Below are 22,816 nucleotides of genomic sequence, written 5' to 3'. Positions count from 1 at the left end.
GATCAGAGATGTGTTTTTATTAATCTCTAGCCTCCACCTTGGTTGTTTAATTTTTCCAACAATTCTGAGCCTCCCAGTATTCTGTTCATTAACTATTTTTCTGCTTATCTCAGTTAATTCCAGTAAAGAACTTGAACTATAATGTCATCATCAGTGCCCCATGTTTGTGAAAGTGAATCTGGCTTTCAAACTGATGCTTGTTGTATCACCTAATACACTATAATTTGAAGCAGCATACTAAATGGGCCTTTCTGAATGTAGTGTTCATAGGAAATGGAGACAGAGAATCTTCCATCTGCTGGTTCACTCCCCAAATGCAACAACAGTCAGGTCTGGGCCAGGCTACCAGCAGGAACCAGGAACTTAATCTGGGTCATCTCACATGAGTGGCAAGGACCCAAGCACTTGAGCCATCACCTGCTGCTTTCTAAGGTGTGCATTAGCAAGAAATGAATTGTGAGCAAAGCCTAGAGTCAAACTCAGGCACTCTGATATGGAAAACAAGTGTCCCAACTGACATCTAGCCACTAGGCCAAATACTCACCAAATAGGGTATAATCCTTACTCTGCAGCAGGCTTGTTGCTTTCTTTTCACCTCTTGAGCAAATAAGAGAATGAAGAAAGGCCAGGAAATGTAACTTAAATGTTATGAAAAATCTAAAACAGTGGCAGAAATAACTTTTAAATGGACTACAATGTGGTCTTACTCTAGTATGCCAAAGTTTTCTCTAAAAATAACCTAAAATAACCTAGCTTCCATTTGTGGTGTGTTTTTTTTTTTTTTTTTTTTTTTTTTTTTTTTTTTTGTTCCTGTTTCTCTTAAATGACTCTGAATAACTAAAGATTTCAGCAACAGGAAAAAGTACATGAAATATTTATTGTGAATATTTTTCCTGGCTAGAATTATGAAGCATTACTCTGCCAGCTTATATACAAACTTTTTAAAATAAAAATATTTTATTTAAGAAACTTTACGTAACATCTAATACTTGTACACTTTATGAGGAAAGTGTTAGTGCAAACAGAGGTGTTCCTGGACATATTGACAATGACATCATCAAAACAGTAAACTCTTCTTTTGATGTGTGTGCCTCCAATGGGACAGTGCTATGGATGGATTAGAGTACCCCGAAAAGTGAAAGGTTATAAACCCCACCCATCTCCTGAGTGTTGCTATTGCAAAAGGATTGGTGGACTAGCTAGGGATAAAAGATGGTGAAGAAATTAATTTTCAAGGCATTTCCAGATAGTAAAAGACAAATTTCCATTTAGAGTCTGAAAAAAAAGGCTGCAATTTGCATGGAAAGAAAATGTTGCAAGTTACCTCAGGCTGTGTTCATTAACATTGACTGATTCTTATGCTCAGCCATCTGAAAGGAAATTATGAATTAATTAACCTTTGATTTAGAGAATTTTTTTTTCTACTTTCAGGTGTTACTTGCTAGCCTTGCTTGAAATCATGAGGTAAATCAGTGGAATAGCTTTTAAGAAAACGCTTTCACTAAGTTATTTTAGGATGGAAGGCAAAAATGGGCTATATACGTATAATTACTAATTAGTAAACCTTTTGAAATAATTCCTTGAGATTTAAATTCTAGTCCAAATCTCCCCCCCCCCTTTTCTTGTGCACACACACACACACACACCTGTTACTTTTAGGTAAAATTTTTTAACAATGAAAGGGAGTGCTTTGACAAATTCTTATATTTTTATCAACTTTCTTATTGTTATTATACCCTTATTTTAGTGACAAATGTTGATCTTAAATTAAGGCTAAGTCTCTTAAGTAGCATAAGTGGAAAAGAGCAAACAAATCAGATATAACTGGACCAACTTAAGGAGTCACTTCAAATTTAGAATTTAGCTATTTCTTTAACAATTGGAAATTTAAAAAATAAGGAATATGAATCATAAGTGAATTGCACATACCAAAAACATATAACAGCAATTAGGATCTGACATTTCCACATATGTTTATCTTTTACTAATATGAGAAGATTAGAATTAATGAGTGAGAAATAGACAGGGTGATGTTTCTGTTTCTGAATTGAGGTTACAAGCTAGAAACAGGCATGGGTGTCTGAGCAGGACAGCTGTGAAAGTCTGATATGGAGAAAAAAGCTCAAAGGTTACAGAAATAGCTTTGTCCAAGTCTTGTTTTCAGTGGGAGATTTAATTGTTTCTTGTATACAAAGCATGCAGTTCACTGTAAGAATTATAGATAATGCATTCTGAATGTTCGGAATACCATAGTCCCTATCATCCTATATAGTAATTCATAGAATTAGAGCTAACTTAGAAATTCTGTCAACAGGAAAACAGTTGAGCTCCATGTTAAATAAATGATTGATGCTTTTAAGCCTGTTTTTCTTCTTTGTGAGAAATTATTCCCACTCAAGGTAGAAGATTTGGATTTTAAATGTTCAAATAGTTGGAATGATACTTGGATTTTGTTTTGTTTTGCCTTTTGGTGAGGAAAGGTGAAGAGGGGCTTTGAAATTCTCTTGGAAAGGCTGAGTGGATCTAAGAACCATGGAGATTATCTGTGCTTTGTAACAACTGATTATTTCAATGGTCATTTCAAAGTTTGATTTTCATGGTAGAAATTCAGAAACTGGAATACGGTTTCCAAATCTTTCCCCTACAACTGATCATGGTCTCTACCTTCTCTGAAAATCACCCTGTTTCTTTCCTCATGCATTTGCTAAGAGGATATAAAAGAGCTACATGATCATAGATTTTAAAAGAAGTTCTCTGGATTGGAATTTTCACATTTTATTACATTAATAGCATGTTGGGCTTCGTGGCAACTTTTTCTTCAAAGAAGGATCAAAAGAACTGACGATACATACAGTACTTGTTAAGAAGGGTGGTAAGAACAAGTCAAGGGGTGATGCGTATGACACAGACATCTCTGCGTGTTCCTAAGATCAGACCACGGTCTCCATTGTGATGCAAGAGAAAAGTTTTTAAACAGTGATCATTTCAACATTCTTGTTCAAAAATTTAATCTACCTTGTTTTCACCAGTTGGTGACTGGTTTCCATGGAAATGGAAATGGAATAAGCATTCCTCATTTTAGATTCTCGGCTGCCCCATGCCAACTGAGAGCTGTAAATGCCATTTGGTTAACAGCGAGGATCCAGAATTCTTCCATTTTAAAGTGGCAGAGGGAGAGGAAAAGAAAATGTTTGCCAAGTCATTTCACTCTTCTCCCTTTGAAAAGGACATTGTTTTATGATTGTCTGAGCTATTGACAGACGATTATCGGACACAAAGGATGTCCAGCGGTGTCTCTCATGACTCATCAATCTAAATCGCTTTTCCACCCTTCACAAAGTTCTGTACCTCATTGTGACTTAGCTAGGCTGTGATGGTCTTCCTGGTCCTCCACCTGCTATCCCTGTGGTGGGTACTGATCAGGAAAGTGGTCAAAATTTTTTAAGGAGACAATTTGGTGATCTCAATGATTGTGACCTAAAGGAAAAAATAAGGCTGATGAAAGGGAGCGTGTGTGTGTCAGCTGGAAAATGTCTCACTTCTGAAAAAATGGTACTCAATTTACCATAAGGATTTTCCATTTTTGAGATTGTCTTTTATAAGTGCTACATTTTCCGGAACTATTCCATAGGAAGGAAAATGAAAACTACTTATAAATAAATGCTTTAACATAAAACGTTAAACATCAATACAGTTGTTTTCTTTTGTTCTGTTTTGTGAATCTGAACCATTGAATCAATATGAATTCTAAAATAAACCATCTGTAGCATTAACACACAAAGTTTTCTTTTATATTTTATGATGTTTAGATACTAGCTCAAGAAAAATACGACTCTAGTTCTTTAACATCACCCACTGTGGTTCTAAGAACACACTACTCCTCTTTAGGGGTAAAAAGAAGTTTCTGTATGTCCCAGTTTCTACCTTCAGTGAAGCAAACCAGACATAATGGCTTCTAGCCATGGCTGCCCCATGTCTCTAAGTGTGGTCTTGTACCTAGCCAAAGCAAGTATTGTGTCACTTAAGGAAATAAGATCCTATTTCTAGACTTAGGAAACTGCAGGAATAAATCAGGGAACATTTTAGTGGTGCTGAGCATAGCATTCTTTATTATCAGTCTATATTCATAGGAGAAATATCATTTTGATAAATTTGGTGTGCATAGCTTTTGTCTTCTAGTGAACTGAGAAAGAGGCATTTAGGATATGGAAATGAGGCCGGCGCCGCGGCTCACTAGGCTAATCCTCTGCCTTGCGGCGCCGGCACACCGGGTTCTAGTCCCGGTCGGGGCGCCGGATTCTGTCCCGGTTGCCCCTCTTCCAGGCCAGCCCTCTGCTATGGCCAGGGAGTGCAGTGGAGGATGGCCCAGGTGCTTGGGCCCTGCACCCCATGGGAGACCAGGAAAAGCACCTGGCTCCTGGCTCCTGCCATCGGATCAGCGCGGTGCGCCGGCCGCAGCGCGCCGGCCGCGGCGGCCATTGGAGGGTGAACCAACGGCAAAGGAAGACCTTTCTCTCTGTCTCTCTCTCTCTCACTGTCCACTCTGCCTGTCAAAAAAAAAAAAAAAAAAAAAAAAAAAAAAAAAAGGATATGGAAATGGACTTACACAGTCTATTTATTGGAGGTCAAGGTAGCAAGCCAATTCTGGACATGGGATTGACTCAACCACTGTCACCACTTCTGTGTTCTCAAAAGACAAGAACATGTTCCTTACTTTCTTATTTAATCCACACCTGTTTGCTGTGGAGAAGCAGGGCAGGAGGGATGCATTACTGTGATAAATGGGTTTTAGGGGGAGAAAACATTAAATGAATCTATTTAAATTGAGGCAAGACTCTTGTTATAAATGTTGCAAATGGTGCTTTCTTTTGAACAATAAAACTGAAATTATGAAAATACATGTAGTTTATTACCTAACAGAATATGCAGCTATAGTCATTCTTACATAAAACAGAAATGAATCATGTTTAAAGTTGTAGTTCTCCTGTAATATTATGAAATTTGAATTTTAGTAGGGTCATAAAGAGACTCAGTTTATAAAAATCTTTATGGTTGTTCCAAGGACCATTTGAAGTTACTTTATTGACAAATTACTCATTTAAAGCCACTGTCACATCCCCATTCTTGTTGCTTTTCTCTCTTCCATTTTACTGATCTCACTTCTCAATTCTCTTTCAACACAACTTTGAGTGTGATTGATTGAAGCTGTTCTCAAATATTGTTTTCATTCTTTATAAGAAATCTATCTTTGGAAAATTCATCAGACAACTGATTTGCTTGGTTTGCTTTATAATGTTGTTTGCATTTGATGTTTATAGAGAGATACAAAGTTTTTTGGCACTGACAAGAAGGAGGTCCTCAAATCAACACTCATTAGTGGAAATATCGTACTTGAATAGATTTTTTTCTACTTGCTTACCTTATAGTTAAGGAAATCAATTACTTATTATGCTGTGTTATGAAGAACCTGTGGGCTGTGATCCAAATAGCTTCCAAGATGTATCTTCTGAGTGTTTGTCTCAGGCAAGGTCTCAAATCACCATGACTTTGATCTGAGCCTAATAAGTCTTGGCATACCTGAGGGTGGTATACAATGTGTGTTTGCGGTTGTGAAAACTCTAGGATTTGGTATCAGGAGATCTGAGTTCAAGTTCCTTCACATGAAGCTGATTGTATACCCATGTGGAAGTCAATTGACCAATGAGAGTCTGTTTCCTTAACAATAAAGTGGGAGTAAAAAATGCACGTGGTGCGAAATTGTTCAAGAAATCAGATAAATTAAATGTGAGAACCTACATGAAACTACTTTGCAAGTAATAAAAGCTCTTACTATCTTCATTGATTTGCTGTCTCAATTGCAGCCCATATTCAGTATTATTTCAAGTAGAAATTTTTGTTTCAGTTCATATGGATGGCATTATGTGAAGAAGACATAAAAGGCCATGACTGTGTTTACCATTCATATCTAGAAACCAGACTGAAAATATGGATGGTGAGCCAAGCCTGCACAGTGATCCTCTAGCTGAGAATTATTTTTACATTTTCCAAGGGGGTTAAAACAAGAAAAAAATGTGTTAAAGACTGTGACCCCCTAACACCTAAAACACTTACTGCTTCGCCCAATACAGAAAATATTTACAAATTCCTATTCATAAACTCATGCAAATACCATCCTAACAAAAACCATCACATGTGTTATTTCCAAGTGAAATAGGATGCATATGCTAAAATATTAAATTGATAATTGGAGGTTATGATAAATTATAAATTTTGAAGGGAAGCATTACTTCATTGTTGGTTCAGTACTTCCATAATGTTAATAACCTTCCAGTACATTCAGAAATGGCTCTGATGAAGTTTGCAAAGAGAAACAGGAATAGCCATTAATAAATGGAAGGGCTGGCAGATGCATGGTAGAACTAAGTTGAAATGCAAATGTTCTAGCTCAGTCACTATAATATGTTTGGACTTCTAAGCTATGCTTTAGGACCTCTTGCAGAATTCTAAAGGAACCTTGGGATCAAGCCCTGTAGAACCTCTCAGACCTGAAATGTCTTGCAGAAGGAACTTGGTAACACCAGGGGAGCCCTTGGATCAAAATTCTGTCCCTACAGATAGGATTACAGAATCATCCCCTATTGTAAGCCCTCATTTCCTGCGAAGTAAGACTCATCTTGGGAGGTGTTCTGTCATTTCTTATCATCTGGAAGCAGACTCCAGCAGAGGGCTGTCAAGCACTTTTAATATCATCTGTCTTCATCAGACACTCATTACCAGATTCTGAACAAAATGAATATTTTAGCCTATTTTACAGTGAATAAGTATTGCATGGAATCATTATCTGAAGATCTTAGCAAAGGTAATTAAAAGCAAATATAGTTACTATTAAGTGAACATAGACTTGTGAATTTTTGTGTACTATTCAAGATTTTCCAGCCAATAGAATTAAGTGAAACTGCATCATCTCATGTCTATTTTTCTCAGTACTGAGCCCTTTGTGACTATTACATACTTCAGCACAGGTGGTGTCTTGAGAGATATTTGCTGAAAGAATGATTCAAAAAAGTACATTAATTATGAATTACATCATGGGAGTGGTGTCCTTAGATACACTTAAGTAGTTCAGAATGGTAATACTATTCACTAAGTTGACCATTATCTATATATATACATGAGGACAGGAAAAGTTGGGATATTGTGTAAATTCTAGAATCTTGCTCTCTTTTTTTGCTACTTTAGGAATTTTTATCTGGGATAATTTTCAGTGTACATTTCAGGGGAAACATATATGGAAAGAAATAGACCACAAAAACTGAAAACTATAATTTGATACAGGTCATTATTTCTTTCATTATCTTTATAGATCTTTTTCCCATTTCTTAGCATATATACTCAGTGTACACTTCATATTTCATGCTTTACTGAGTTCTAATTATGAATTTTTTTTTTAATTATGATGAGGTGAAATTGTAGGAAAATCAGTTCAGGTGTAAGGAGGAGGAAGTTGTTTAGATTGCATACCAAGCATTTTCACAAAAAAACAATCCCAAACTAGAACAACTGGAGCAGAAATTCTTTAAATTTCCATCCATAAACCTTGATTAGTATGTACTACCACACTACTTGGTCATTATTTGTGTAAGACTTGCAACACCCTTATCACTGATCTTAGATTCAGTTTGTTAAGCTCACAGAATTCATGAGGCCACCAGGGTTTATAGTCCTAAGGATAGAAATACAACACACCAGTTGGCAGTGTCAGTTATATTTCTTCAGCAAGAATAGTCGATAATCTGGGGCTGGCGCTGTTTTGCAGCGGGTTAAAACCCTGGCCTTAGGTGCTGGCATCCCATGTGGGTGCCGGTTCTAGTCCCGGTTGCTCCTCTTCTGATCCAGCTCTCTGCTGTGGCCTGGGAAAGCAGTAGAAGATGGCCCAAGTCCTTGGGCCCCTGCACTTACATGGGAGACCCAGAGGAAGCTCCTGGCTCCTGGCTTCGGATCGGCACAACTCCAGCCATTGCAACCATCTGGGGAGTGAACCAGCGGATGGTGGACCTCTCTCTCTCTCTCTGTCTCTACCTCTCTCTGTAACTCTGTCTTTCAAATAAATTATAAAATAAATCTTTAAAAAAAAGAATAGTCAATAGTCTCAGAACAATTTTCTGCTCCTTCTGACCAACCTCTGCCTCTCAAGTGACTCCTCAGTTATGAAGAATGATCCATATGGGTAGGTATGACAGTCACTCTGCTTTAGAAGCTGCATGTTCATGAGAAGAATATTTCTTGCAATAACCTGTGAAGTTAGCTTCCAGAGCCATACAAGGAAGGGCTCGCTCCATTCCCAGGGTTTGCTGTGTTAACCCCAAAGCTAAGACTTCCCATCATGTATTAATCATCTTGACCACAGGTCTCCCAGTTAATGGTAATTCACAATTTTTACCATAAGCAGTATTGCTTGCTAGCTGACATCCTACCATTTTCAGATATAAAGAAGAACACAGCTAGAAAGTTAAGCCAAAGTAATTTTTCTGTAGATAAGGAGAAACTGTTTTGTTAATCTTTGCCCAGACTCTTCCATGCCAAGACTGTGAGCACCACAGCCTTGGTTTAATCATTTGTGTGTCTTATACTTTGAAAATGCCTGGAAAATAGTATGTGAATCATTAGGATTAGAGGAAGGAAAGAAGGGGAAGGAGAAAGGAGAGAAAGAAAAAAGGAAGGGAGGATCAAAGGGAGAGAGGGACGGAGGGAGAGAGGGAGGGAAAGGTGAGGGAGGGAGAAAGGGGTCAACCAGGGAGAACTAATGTTTACTGAAATAGTTCTCGCTTAGAAAGAAGGTGCTGCAGCCCTGTTCTGTTGGATTGGAGGCAGGACTTAGCAGAGCAAGCAGCTTTCTAATGGACAAGAGGACCATCACAGTGGCCCCTCCAACTCCAGTGAAGGTTGGCTTATCCAGATCCACATTTGTGAAAAGAAAACACTTGACTGGCAGCTGAGTGAGAACAGACCTAAAATGAATCAGCAGGAATGACTAATTTCTGTCTATTCATAGTCAAGGGATAAAGGAGACAATTTCTCAGCCCTCCATTTGTGGTAGAAAATGACGTCAGGCTGTTCCCAATATGGAGTAAAAGCTTGTAGGTCTCAGTTTATAAAGACTAAACAGAAGCGTGTGATCAATGTCTAGAGGGCTGGAAAAAGCAGGGTTTTAGATGCCTCTGCTGCTGGGGGAAAGTAGTGGTATCATGGGATCACTAGGGATACAGACAGGCAGGGGCAAGCTGATTTCAGTGAAATAAACTCAGGTTCCACATGGAAAACTAATCATTTAAAGCCAAAGAGAAGCCAAGAAATATGACAGAGGTAAATCTGGGATATGAACCAGGGAGCCAAGAAAAGGGCCCTGTTCCATCATAATAATTAGTATATTTCATCAACGGGGATAACTTATAAACTGTTGCCTTGTTGTTGATCTCCAAGATAAGGCTGTAAGGAAGTAGTTACGGTCATGGTCAGGTGACTGTCATGGCCTATCTTGGGTTTTTGCTGTACTTTATCATTCCATGCAATGTTGTATTTGAGAAAGCAGTAGAAGGGAGACAAAGGACTGGGTTTTCTGATAAACCAAGCTACTTATTTATTCCTTTAGACAGGGAGCATAATATTTTATGTTCTTATGTTAAACAATGAATAAGCTATTGTCCTAAGTTGGGGGATTAGAAAGAGGGGAAAAAATATGACAATGGAATAAGCTGCAGGGGATAAGGACAAGGCTGAAGGTAAAATGCAGTTGTAAAGCAAATATAGACAGTTGAGTTTGATTTATTTGGGTCTGATTTTATTTTAAGATATATTTTACTGATATGAAGGAGTGGCAGAGAAGAAGACAGAGATCTTCCTCTGCTGGTTCACTCACCAATGGCTGCCACAAGCAGGGCTGGGCCTGGCTGGAACCAGGGACCCAGAACTCCATCCGGGCCTCTCACATGGGTGACAGGGGCCCAAGTAATTGGGCCATCTTCCACTGCCTTCCCTGGCTCATTAGTGGGAACCAGATTGGAACTGGAGTAGACAGGACTCGAACCAGCACTCTGATATGAGATATCAGTGGCATAAGCAGTGGCTTAACCAGCTGTGCCACAGTGCTGGCCTCTTGGTATTCTTTTATTGCTGTATTTTTTGTGTTTTGACTGAAATATCCTTCTTGAATTACATCTGGTCTTAAAAATAACTGCAAGTTCTCCAGACCTATAATCATTTTTCCAATACTTTTTTGGGAAATAATTATAAATTAACATAAAGTTGCAAAATAGTACAGAGGTCCCTTGTACCCTCCCCTTCATTTGTAACAACTTCTGTGATTATAGTACAATAATAAACCGGAAAGCAGACATTAGTATGACCTGCAGATCTTAATCAGATTTCACCAGTGTTTGTATGCATGTGTGTGTGATGCATGTATGTCAGACTAATATTTTTAACCCAGCAAAAGAAATATTCTGCTTTTTTAAAAAAAATGTACTACTCATTTGCATTTGATATATGTTATGCTAACCATCAGTAGTAACCTATTGCTCCTTAATACTATACAATATACTTTTCATTTTCTTCCCTTGCCTGTAGCATGGTATCTGTTAGACATTGGAATGGTTGACAATATATTAATTTCTTAAAATATTGTCCATCTATTCCAGAAAGCCATAAGAAAGATAAGTAATGTCTATGGCTCAGGATAAAAATTAGCACAATTTGAAAGATCATGCTAAAGTTTGAACATTATGGTTAGGGGTACATTAAACCTGTGATTATAAAGTAAATTGAAAGTATGTTACTGCAAAAACTAAAGGGGAAAAAAAAGGAAGGGAGGAGAGGAGATTGAGGGAGGGTCAGAAGGAGAGAAGTATGTTATCTTCTTAGAATTTGATCTATGAAATACATGAAATCTGTTCTCCTTATATTACTAAAAATAAATTTTTAAGATCCTTTCAATTTTAGACTCTTATAGGGTTTCTGAACATAATCTTACATTAGTTTATATACATATTGATTATTTTGTTTATTTTAAAGATTCATTTATTTATTTGAAAGGCAGAGTTACAGAGAGAAAGGAAGAGAGAGACACAGAGAAAGAGAGAGAGATCTTGCATCTGCTGGTTTACTCCCCAAATGGCCACAATGGCTGGAGCTAGGCCTGTCTGAAGCCAGGAACCAGGAGCTTCTCCTGGGTCTCCCATGTGGTGCAGGGCCCAAGCACTTGAGCCATCATCTATTGCTTTCCCAGTCACATTAGCAGGGAGCTGGATTGAAAGTGGAGCAGGTGGTGCCCAAGCCAGCAACCATACGGGATGCCAGTATAGCAGACGGCAGCTTTACCTGCTCCGCCACAACACCAGCCCCTATTTATTGATTATTCTGAGAAAGTTGTCCTGAGTCTCTTTTCAATATAATGAAAAATTTAATGTTTTTGAGACCTCATGGACTTTGTATAATTGCAGTCCTTCAGAAGCTGTTATCTTAGTTGATTCACGAAAACTAATCACCACAAAATAGATTGTATTTTTCTTTTCTTTTCTTTTTCTTTTTAAAAATTTTAATTTAGAGGCCAGCGCTGTGGCACAGTGGGGTAAGCCACAGCCTGCAGTGCTGGCATTTCATCTGGGTGCCAGTTCTAGTCCCGGGTGCTCCACTTCCAATCCAGCTCCCTTCTGAAGTGCCTGGGAAAGCAGCAGAGGATGACTCAAGTCCTTAGGCCCCTGTTCCATGTGGGAGACCCGGAAGAAGTCCTGGCTCTTGGCTTCGGCCTGACCTAGCCCCAAGTCATTGTGGCCATTTGGGGAGTGAAGCAGTGAATGGAGGATCTCTCTCTGTATGTCTCTCCTTCTCTCTCTGTCACTCTGCATTTAAAATAATTAAATAAATCTAAAAAAGTTTTTAGTGTATTTTTTTTGCCCAGATGTTTCATGAGTCACTGAAGACTCTGTGATAATGTTTTCTACTATTTTCCATTCTTCTAAAGTTTACATTTTTTAAAAGATTTATTTGGCTGGCACCGCGGCTCACTAGGCTAATCCTCCGCCTGCAGCACCAGCACCCTGGGTTTTAGTCCTGGTTGGGCACCGGATTCTGTCCCAGTTGCTCCTCTTCCAGCCCAGCTCTCTGCTGTGGCCTGGGAAGGCAGTGAAGGATGGCCCAGGTGCTTGGGCCCTGCACCCGCATGGGAGACCAGGAGGAAGCACCTGGCTCTTGGCTTCAGCACGCCGGCCACAGCAGCCACTTGGAGGTGAACCAATGGAAGGAAGACCTTTTTCTCTGTCTGTCTCTCTCACTGTCTAACTCTGTCTGTTAAAAAAAAAAAAAAAAAGATTTAGTTATTTATTTGAAACTGAGTTACACAGAGAGGAGAGGCAGAGAGAGAGAAGAGGTCTTCCATCCAATGGTTCACTCCCCAATTGGCCATAATGGCCGGAGCTGAGCCGATCTGAAGCCAAGAGCCAGGAGCTTCTTCCGGGTCTCCTATGCAAGTTCAGGGGCCCAAGGACTTGGGCCATATTCTGATGTCTTCCCAGGCCATAGCAGAGAGCTGGATCAGAAGTGGAGCAGCCAGGTCTCAAACCAGCGCCCATATGGGATGCAAAGCAGCCGGGTCTCGAACCAGCGCTCATATGAGATGCCGGCACTTCAGGCCAGGGCGTTAATCCGTGTGCCACAGTAGTGGCCCCTTAAGTTTACATTTTTAAGACTCCAAGTCTTTCATCCTAACTCAAGTTGAATAATGTATCATGAAGATTCTATAAAATATATAAATGTCCTGTCATCAATACTAATGAAAGAAGAAAGTTGCCTCTGCCTTATGGAGCATCAAAAGTAGGCAAAAAAGTAGGGTAACAGTGAAAAAGCCATGCAGTCTTGGCAATCATTCAAAACCATAGGAACATGGGCCCCTGTGAGTCTTGCTGGAATAGTGGAAAGTCGCTGTGTAAAATCCCAGAAGTTCCTACTCTGTTCCTTGCACTGCCACATTTTACTCCAATCACCATCTGACTGGCTGGATTTTCTCATTTGTAAAAGAAGACAAAGAATGCCTGTGTAGCTTACTTCACAGGGTTAATGTGAGACTAAAGGGAGAGTGTGACATAAACAAAAGATGACAATATTTTCACACACAACCTGAGCAGTCACAGATGTCAGTTTTGACCCATAGGCTTGAGGATGTATCCTCATTTCTTTTGGTCCTCACCCCAAAGGACATTTGAAATAGACTTTTAAATGTTTTTCTCTCCAACCCTGCAAGTAAGAATGGGGATGCCAGATGTGTGCAAGAATAGCAGTGAGTAAGGCAGACAGAATCTAAGATGTTTGTTGCAAGAAAAGAATGAAACAGAAAGTAGTCTTTCTCTCGCTTACGGTTGCTTGATTCCCTGCAAGTGTAATTTTTATTTTGAAGCAGTGTGAAGGCTGGTGCAAAGCTAGAACCCCCTGCCTCATGTGTCCTTGATGTCTTGGGTTCATTGCTGAGATTCCTCACACCTTGTCTTCAGATCTGTGGTACCAGTTCATATATCTTAGTATTTCCATTTCACTAACCCATGGAAGAAAAACGAATTCTCAAAATAGTGTGACAAGAGGACAAGAAGAGAGCAAAAAATGAGTGAGGGCTTAGCAAGATACAGCAAATACCATGAATTTATATTCTACATTCATTTTTTTTTTTTTTTTGACAGGCAGAGTTAGACAGTGAGAGAGAGAGAAAGAAAGAAAGGTCTTCCTTCCATTGGTTCACCCCCCAAATGGCCACCATGGCCGGCACTCTGCGCCGATCCGAAGCCAGGAACCAGGTGCTTCCTCCTGGTCTCCCATGCAGGTGCAGGGCCCAAGCACTTGGGCCATCCTCCACTGCCTTCCCCGGGCCACAGCAGAGAGCTGGGCTGGAAGAGGAGCAACCGGGACAGAATCTGGTGCCCCAGCTGGGACTGGAATCCGGGGTGCTGGTGCCGCAGGTGGAGGATTAGCCTAGTGAGCCGCAGCGCTGAACCTATTCTACATTCATTACACCTAACTTGTGTGTGTTCACAATGCATAGAAATGAATTAACAGGTACTGTTGTCTTATTTTCAAACCTGATACCAAAAAAAAAAAAAAGTGAAACCATCAAAATTCAACCATGAGGCTCTACCTTTACTACCAAATCTACTCCTAATCAGCTCCAAATGCACACCTCTAAACACCATAGTGAATTAAGTGTCCACCTTCTTAATACCATTAGTAGTTGGGGATTAGATTCCTCTGTGATTTGGGTAGCAAACCATATTGAAACCATATCAATGTAGGTTAAACTTTTGGAGTCCTATGTTGCAATGGTTTATTGTTTGGAACAAGTAATATTGTAGATGATAAACTTGGTAAGAAAAAGCAGTAGAACAAAGACTGGCATGATCTTTAAGTCAAGATATTTTTTAAGAGGAATAATGGTATACTGAGGTAAAAAAAAATACTTTTTGTTTCAAATTTACTAAGGCTCTGACAGTATCCTAAAGAGAATCAGGGAAGTGATACAATAAATAGCATTTAAAAATTCTTGTTTGTCTACATCTACCTTATTTGAAATGATGTTTAATTTAAATTACTATAGATCCATTATAAATTACATAATTCAATTATCTTCTGGAAGTCCCAGAAAATATGTAATTTTTTTTTTGTGTGTGAACATGCAGAAGAGAGCTTAACAGATGTCTAATTCTCCAAGGAGTACTTACTACATGGAAATTGACTAGTAGAGACATGAAAGCTAGAGTACAATATAATGAGTATATTGTTTTCTGGACAAGAATTCACTGAAATTTTTTTTTCTCTGTGGCATGACTACCCTAATTTTACCTAATATCATCCTCTGATCTCTGAGCAAAAATACATCTGAAGTACAGACTTCATTATTGTGGCTTTTATACTTAATGGCCATTATGAACATACTTATTACTGACCACCCTTGTTCCTTGCGAGTAGAAAAAAAATTGCATATTGTTCACACTCTTGAACTTCAAAGAGGTCATGATAATATCTATTGTTCCTTGATTTATTCATGTCAAAACTCTGAGTCTAACTAAGATTTGAAAGTAAAAAAGACAACTGGTACTTTTCTTAGGGTAATGATCATTGTCATCTTAAGAGAGTGGGCTATATAAATGCAGTTGAGCTAAATGGACCCTCAATTACAGTATTTTGTAATATGTTATTTAATTTATACTTGAAACATGTGAGTCAGCAGTAGAGTGAGGGTTCAGTTCCAGTAATTTCACTGTCTTCCAAAAATAGTTCACACATTAGAATGTAGAAAAATGTACAGAAATCTTTATAAGAAACCTTTTTGTGAAGAAACAATCACTCTGTTATTCATTCATGAGCATTTGCTATGCATTAATGGTGCATATAATTTGTGCAAGGCTTTGTTACACTTCAGAACTGGTAGTTATTCCATTTTTTAGTGGTATGGTAGACTAGATAGTAAATTAAATCTCTCTTAGTATAGTCCATCTAAAACTCCTGGGAAAGCAATAAGGAACATTTTAGTGCCTGATTGGGTTGGTGGAAATCTACAAGCCTATATGGGCTCATGCTTTTTCTAGGATGAGCAACCAATCTCAGCCAGCCTGAAGCTGTATTTTAACAAGCCCAGATATGGCAGGACATAAGTCCAATTGGGTGAGAGAGGACCCCTGCTTAAAACAGAACCCCTGAGGCATCATCTTTACCCATGGGGGAAACAATCCTACACACACTGGGACAGGACATATTTGACTTTCTTGACTTGGGTAATAGATAGGACAAAGTAATTCATAAATAACTACTCTTTAAGAATTACAGCACTTATAAGATTTACACCTGTAAATCATTATTACATGTATAGCTGAACTTTTAAATTTGGTTGAACAGATCCTGGTTGATTTACTTCCAAACATGTGGCAGAAGCAAATTTAAATCATCTTGTGGAACAGTGAGCTCTCCACCCCAGCCTCAAAGAATTCACAAGGACTAAAGTGGGTGGGTGGCAGGGACTTAAGTACTTAAGCTGTCGTCTGCTGCCTTCCTAGGATGTGCATTATTAAGAAGCTGGATTGGAAGCAGAGTAGTGGAGGCTCATACCAGGCACTCCCAGTGGAAGGAACACATCTCAAGTGACAACTTCAACTGCTATACCAAACACCCACCCCAATAGAGCTGATTATTTATAAATGTTTTAGGAAAAAGGAACTATAAGAATTAACCAAGCAGATTTTCAAAAGAGTTTCAACAAATGAAGTATATAATAATTGAAGTGAATAATCCAGTAAATAGGTTAAATAGCAGGTTAATAATAGCTGAAGGTAAGTGAGATATAGAATTGAACAAGTTACACAGCATGCAGCCCAGACAGAGAAAGTTATGGGAAGTCTGAAGGAGAGATTAAGCATTAAAAGATATCATGAAAAGTCTAATATATTCTTAGTTGGGATTCTGAAAGGAGAGCTGGAGAATGATTGAAAAGAAGTTTTCAGAGATAATAGCTAAACATTCTGAGAAATCAGATGTCAAACTACAGGTTTACAAATTCTAAAGAAGAATTTTTTAAAAGCCATGCACACAAAATCTTAATGAAACTTTCAAATAGAAAAGTTAAAGAAAAGATTTGGAAAACACTTAAGGGAAATCATAGGAGTCTCCCTTTATCTGCAGGGCATATTTTCCAGGACCTCACAGATAGTACTACACATGGCATATGCTTTTATTACTATACATACATACCTATGATGAAGTGGGTTTTATTATTTATTTCACAGACAGAGAGACAGAGGGGGAGAGATTGAGAAAACAAGAGTTCTTGTCCACTGATTCATCCCCAAACAATTGGTGCTAGGCTGGGCTAAGCCAGGAACTGGGAACTCCATCCAGATCTCCCATGTGGGTAGCAGGAACCCAATTACTTGAGTCATCATTGCTACCTCCCCAGGTCTGCATTACCAACAATCTGGGGTTAGAAGCCAGAGCCAGGTACTGAGCCCAGGTATAACAATGTTAAATGTGGGCATCTCAACTAATGTTGGCTGCTAGGCTAAATGTTCACCATGAAGCTTAATTTGATTTTAATTTAAAAATTTTAATTTAAAAATTTTATTTGAGAGGCAGAGAGGAGAGAGAGAAAGAGAGAGAATTAATTCTCATCTGCTGGTTTATAGCTCAGATGCGTTCCAAGCCCAGGGTTTGACCAGCGCTGGAGCCCAGAACTGGAAAAACAATCCAAGTCTCCTGTGTAGAAGGGAGGAACTCAATTATTTGAGTCATCACTGACTTCCAGGTTCTGTGTTGGGAAGCTGGACTCAGGAGCTGGAACCAGGAGTCAAACTCAGTCACTCTGGTGTGGGATACCTTAACTGATAGGCTGAATTCCTGCTTCCTATAGTGAACTTTAATGTATAATTTAGGTACAGTAAAGGATACAAACAACAATAATAAAATAGAGCAATTATAATGATAGACTAATAAAAGTAGTGTGAATATGCTCTTCTCCATATGCTCTTCTCTCTCTCTCTCTCTCTCTCTCTCAATACATTTTACCTTTTAGCTTAAACAAAGCACTATATAGCCTCTCTTTGGCGTATCTGAATTTCCTGCACCACTACTCTGCGCTTTCAGGCCATTATGAAGTAAAGAAAGGGTTGCTTGAACAAGCACTGAACTACGGCAACAATCAAGCTGATAACCTAGAATGGTAGTAGCAGGTAATGTTTGTAGAGTGAATATGCTGGACAAAAGGATGATTGACATCCTTGACAGGATGGAATAAACAGTCCAAGATTTCATAACACTACTCAGAATAGTGTGCACTTGAAAATTTATGAATTGTTTACTTCCAGAATATTTCATGTAGTATTTTCAAACTACAGTTGACTGTAGATTTCCCAGATGGACAATTTATCTCCAGAAAAAATGGGAGCTAGAAGACAATGGGACAATATCTTTGAAGTGCTGATAATCCATAATTCCATTCCCTGTGAAATTATTTTTCAATAACAAAAGTTATTGAAAATAACAACCAAAGTCGTTTTCTGAAGCTATCAAAAGAATTTTTGAGGAGGCAGGTGCTTCTTTAACCTAGTAGATAATATGCCTGCATCCCAAATAAGAGTGCCTGGGTTTGAGTCCTGACTCTAGTTTCCCACCATTGTGGACTCTGGAAGATAGCAATGATGGCTCAACTGGTTGGGTTCTTGCTTCCATTGTGGGAGACCTGCATAGTGTTCTGTCTCCCAGCTTAGACCCTAGACCAGCCCCAGCCATTGCAGGCACTGGCATTTGAACATTGAACCAGCAGATAGGAGCATGCTCTGCTTTCATTCTCTTTCTTTATGCCTCTCAAATACATAAAAAATTAAGGACAAAAAAAGAATTTGACTAACAAAGACTCTCTGAAAAGACATTAGCAGTAGAATGTTATTGAGAAAGAAATCAGTGATCCCAGAACAATGTACAATCTACAAAAAGAAAGAACCAGAATAATGTATTTTGTGAATTTAAACAAACATTATTTAAAATAGTAGCAGTAATGGTTAATTACTATGGCTAAAAAATCCAAGACATATTCTTGAGAAGCTCATATGTAGTATAAAACATAGGTAATCAGAGTTAAAGTTTTCTAAAGCTGTATCATATGGAAGAGGTAAATAGAGAAAAATTACAGAAATGAACATGAATGTGTCAACAAATACAACTACTGCAATAGGAAGTACTTTCTACATACTCTAAAGACAGATAGTCTAACTTGAGAAAATTATGTTCTTATGAGCCATAGATAATAACATAGAACATTTGAAGATAGAAAAATTAAAATAATTTACAAGTTAAATATTAATCAGCTTTTTTTAACTGCAAGAGCCATAGTGTTACTAAATATTCATGAATGATTTGTTCACTAGGATGATCAATAATTCCATTTTAAATTAATAGAATGGAAGTCTGTCAATAAAACAAAGTTAGAAGAAATGTAAATAACAGTAACACATCCACAGTGTAGTAAGCAAGCATGATTTAATGGACATATAAAAACAATTGGAGAATACCATCTTTTTTTTTTTTTTTTTTTTTTTTTTTGACAGGCAGAGTGGACAGTGAGAGAGAGAGACAGAGAGAAAGGTCTTCCTTTGCCGTTGGTTCACCCTCTAATGGCCGCCGTGGCTGGCATGCTTGCGGCCAGCGCATCGCGCTGATCCGAAGGCAGGAGCCAGGTACTTATCCTGGTCTCCCATGGGGTGCAGGGCCCAAGCACTTGGGCCATCCTCCACTGTACTCCCTGGCCACAGCAGAGAGCTGGCCTGGAAGAGGAGCAACTGGGACAGAATCCGGCGCCCCGACCGGGACTAGAACCCGGTGTGCCGGCGCCGCAAGGCGGAGGATTAGCCTAGTGAGCCGCGGCGCCAGCTGAATACCATCATTTTCAAGCATGTAGAATGTACTAACACTGATCATGAATTTGGCCATTGTATGGATCTCACAGGTTCTAATTGGTTCCTTGAAATTATATTCTTTTGTCACAGAGTAAAGAAGATAATAATCAATATAAAAAAACTATTGATACATACTCAGTTATCAAAATGAAAGTGAAACATGGACCAAAGAAAAAACCAGAACTTAATTTAAAACAGAGGTCCTTGTGGTCCAGTAACACTTCACATTAATTAATAATAGATAAAATAAATTGTGAGTACAGTGGACTCATTAACAAATAAGAATTTGAATGAAAATAACTTACACCGTGAAGTAATATTGCATAAGGGCCTAATAAAGAATCATGGTTAATAACTTCTAGGTTCAGGGAGAAATTAGAGTTGAGCATGGGGCTTACAAAAGAAATAGTTTCACTTTTAAAGAATTGATCACTTTTCAATGACTGAAGCAATTGAACCAAATGCCAGAAGGGTATGATAATTATTAATCTACCAAAATTAAATTCTGTGTATGACTATCCAAAAAGTGTCCTAAGTAAGATCATATTCCAGATACAAATTTGGAAACATATTTGCAACAAATAATATCGGAAAGGCTGTAAGAAACTTTGGCAAAGGGCATATAAAGGTTATTCACAAAGCAATAACTAGAAATAGCTAATAAATATTTGAAAAGAGTTCAACAGCAAATATCATCAGGAGGTGGGAAAGAAACAACAATGAGGTAACATTTTTCATGACAGATTGACAAGGATAAAAGAGACTAAAAAACAAATTACACAGAGCATTGTGTACACAGGGATTATCCAGATATTTTCTCCCTTCTTCATAGGGTCATTCACCTTGGCTTATGGGATCTCTTTCTCTCACTCTCACTCTCGCTCTTGCTCTCTCTCTTCGCAGTACATAAAAAGATTTTATAGTAATATTTTCAGTCTTGCAGTTTTTATGAGATTTGGTTATATTACTTTCATGTGCTGTTAACAATTTGACAGTGTATTCTGCGCTCTTTGATACAGTAATTCTACTGCTATGAATTTGTCCCAAGGTGTAAAATGATATATATACTCAAGATTGGCTTGTTAATTATAGTGAAGACTGGGTAAATTTCTAGGAACGGAGAGCCTGTTTAAGAGATTATGATGTATGTTGTATCCATAGAGACAGACAGACACACACACATACACACACCACGCACTCAAACCACATTTACATGAGAAAACTTCAAAAGGTTCATGGAAAATGGAATTAACAGCTGTTTTTTATCTTGGCGCAAAAAAATGAAATCCATGCCTATGAGAAGTGTTCAAAAAGTTCATGAAAAATGTATATTATGAAGAAACTACATGAATTTCATAGGCTTTTGGCACCAAAATAAACTTATCTTTTAATTCCATTTTGTACTTTTTGAAGTATACTCATGTCTATTTACCATTTATAAAAATTATGCAATATATTAATAACCATAACATGATACATACAATAATACTTAAATAGCAAGAGGTGTATGATATTAAAAAGTAAAAAAAAATAATAGATAATATTTCTTTCATGTAAAGCTGCATGTGCACCTAACAGTAGTTTTATTTCAAAGCAGGCATGGCCTGGGGTAACTGTGCTATAAAATAAAAAGCACTGGAATGGAATTTGGGGACCTGAGTTTTTCTAACTGTGCTGCTTTAGACAGATCTCTTCACATCTCAGGTCTTCCTAGATGCTTTCCTCTCTAAAAATGAGGGAAGGGGTAAGTACCAGGCTTCACTGGCAATGACAGATGCACCATCATGGTTGTCACATCATCTTCTGCAGCTGTGACCATCAGTCACTAGACTGTGTGTTCTCTCTGGACTCACACACTTCTTCTCCATTACTCGATTCAGACAACCATTGCCCAAGAGATTATACTTAAACTTCTGTGCCTTCCTGACAAGGTGATATTAGAAATACTTTCAGCAAAAAAATAGTTCCGATGAAGGAACAGTTATCATGGAAAAGAAATAGCAAGGAATGCTTTGGAAAAAATAATTTTCTATTTGGCATATCAAGAAATAAAAAGATGAAAAAAACAGGTGAAACATCTTGATACTACAAAATACTTCAAAAGTTCGTGGACTGAAAGTGTGTTTTCCATGAACTTTTTGATATATCCTCATATTTTATTAAATGAAATTTTCAATATGTAATCGATATAAAAGTATTGAGATTCTTTTTTTCAAATCTTTGAAGCTGTATATTTATGACATATACTATTTTATTATTTATTCTTATTTATTTTTGTATACGAGAAGCAGAGAGACACAGAATAAGAGAAATAGGGATCTTTGATGTGCTGATTCACTCCCTAAATGGCCACAAATCTCTCAATCCAGTTTTCCCAAGAGGGTTGCAGGGACTTTTACATGCCTCCCAGGTGCACTCCAGCGGAAGCCTGAGCTCATACCCAGCCAGTGTGATAAAGAAAGAGGGTGTTTGAACCGGTGTCGACATCTAGGCCAAACCCCAACCGAACAATACTATTTTAGATCAATTTTCATTGGAAATACCTTACCTGTATTTTAGTACATTGTTTAAAAATCTGCTTTGCATCCCACATTTTTAAGTTTTCTAATAACTGTGCATTTTAAAATCTAATTAATTAAAATTAAATAAAGTTAAAAATTGAGTTGAGGTCAAACTATTCCAATAGTCCCATATGGCTAGCGGCTACCATATTGGTCAGCAGAAGTTTGAATACAAAGAAACATTTGGTTTTAGCCTTGATGGAGATTTTCTTTTTGGGAGAGTAAGATATCAAAAATAAACATATCCAGAAAATATCCAAAACAATGTAATTAAGTGCTAGAAGTTTGTCACAAACAAAGTGCTACTTGGGTAGGAAGTTCCAGAAAAAATCACAGCTGGATCCATTCCTCACCACTTTGAAGTCTGAGTGGTGGCAAGGATATATTAAGTTTGTGAGAAGGTAGGGTTCTGCTTTAGAAATGTGTGTGTGTTCTGCCTGCAGGCACGGGACCCGCTGTGCTGGGGAAGTGGCTGCCGCTGCAAACAACTCTCACTGCACTGTCGGAATTGCTTTCAACGCCAAGATTGGAGGTATGCGGAACTAATACGTCAGACTGTAGAAATATGCCCGTTGTTTCTTGCTAACTGGTTTTCAGGACCCTTTTTTGAACCAAAGATAGGCTAATCTTTCCATAACAGTGTTCAACCATTGCTGACAGAAAAACGACTGGGTTAACATAAGTTGTTAAATAAAAAGACTTCTGAGGTAGTACCTTAAAATGCTGCACACATACTTTTTGAAAACTCTACTAGTGGAGTCACTGACAGCTGTATCGAAACTG

General features: G+C 38.2%; 1 protein-coding gene across 5 annotated transcripts in view; it reads left to right on the top strand.

Moving 5' to 3' along the window:
- The window catches only part of PCSK5 (proprotein convertase subtilisin/kexin type 5), a 437,660-nt gene that overhangs the window by 144,400 nt on the left and 270,444 nt on the right, over window positions 1–22,816 (top strand). For all 5 annotated transcript variants that reach the window (XR_001793338.3, XR_516723.4, XM_008256580.4 and 2 more), the window contains exon 6: window positions 22,477–22,565. Coding sequence is in view for 3 of the 5 variants with exons in the window: in XM_008256580.4 (XP_008254802.1) it covers window positions 22,477–22,565 (89 nt within the window). In the remaining 2 variants the exon portion in view is untranslated. The remainder of the gene's footprint in view (window positions 1–22,476; window positions 22,566–22,816) is intronic.

Source organism: Oryctolagus cuniculus, chromosome 1, assembly GCF_964237555.1.
Source record: "Oryctolagus cuniculus chromosome 1, mOryCun1.1, whole genome shotgun sequence".
Taxonomy (NCBI): Eukaryota; Metazoa; Chordata; class Mammalia; order Lagomorpha; family Leporidae; genus Oryctolagus; species Oryctolagus cuniculus.
This window is presented reverse-complemented; position numbering and strand designations above follow the sequence as displayed.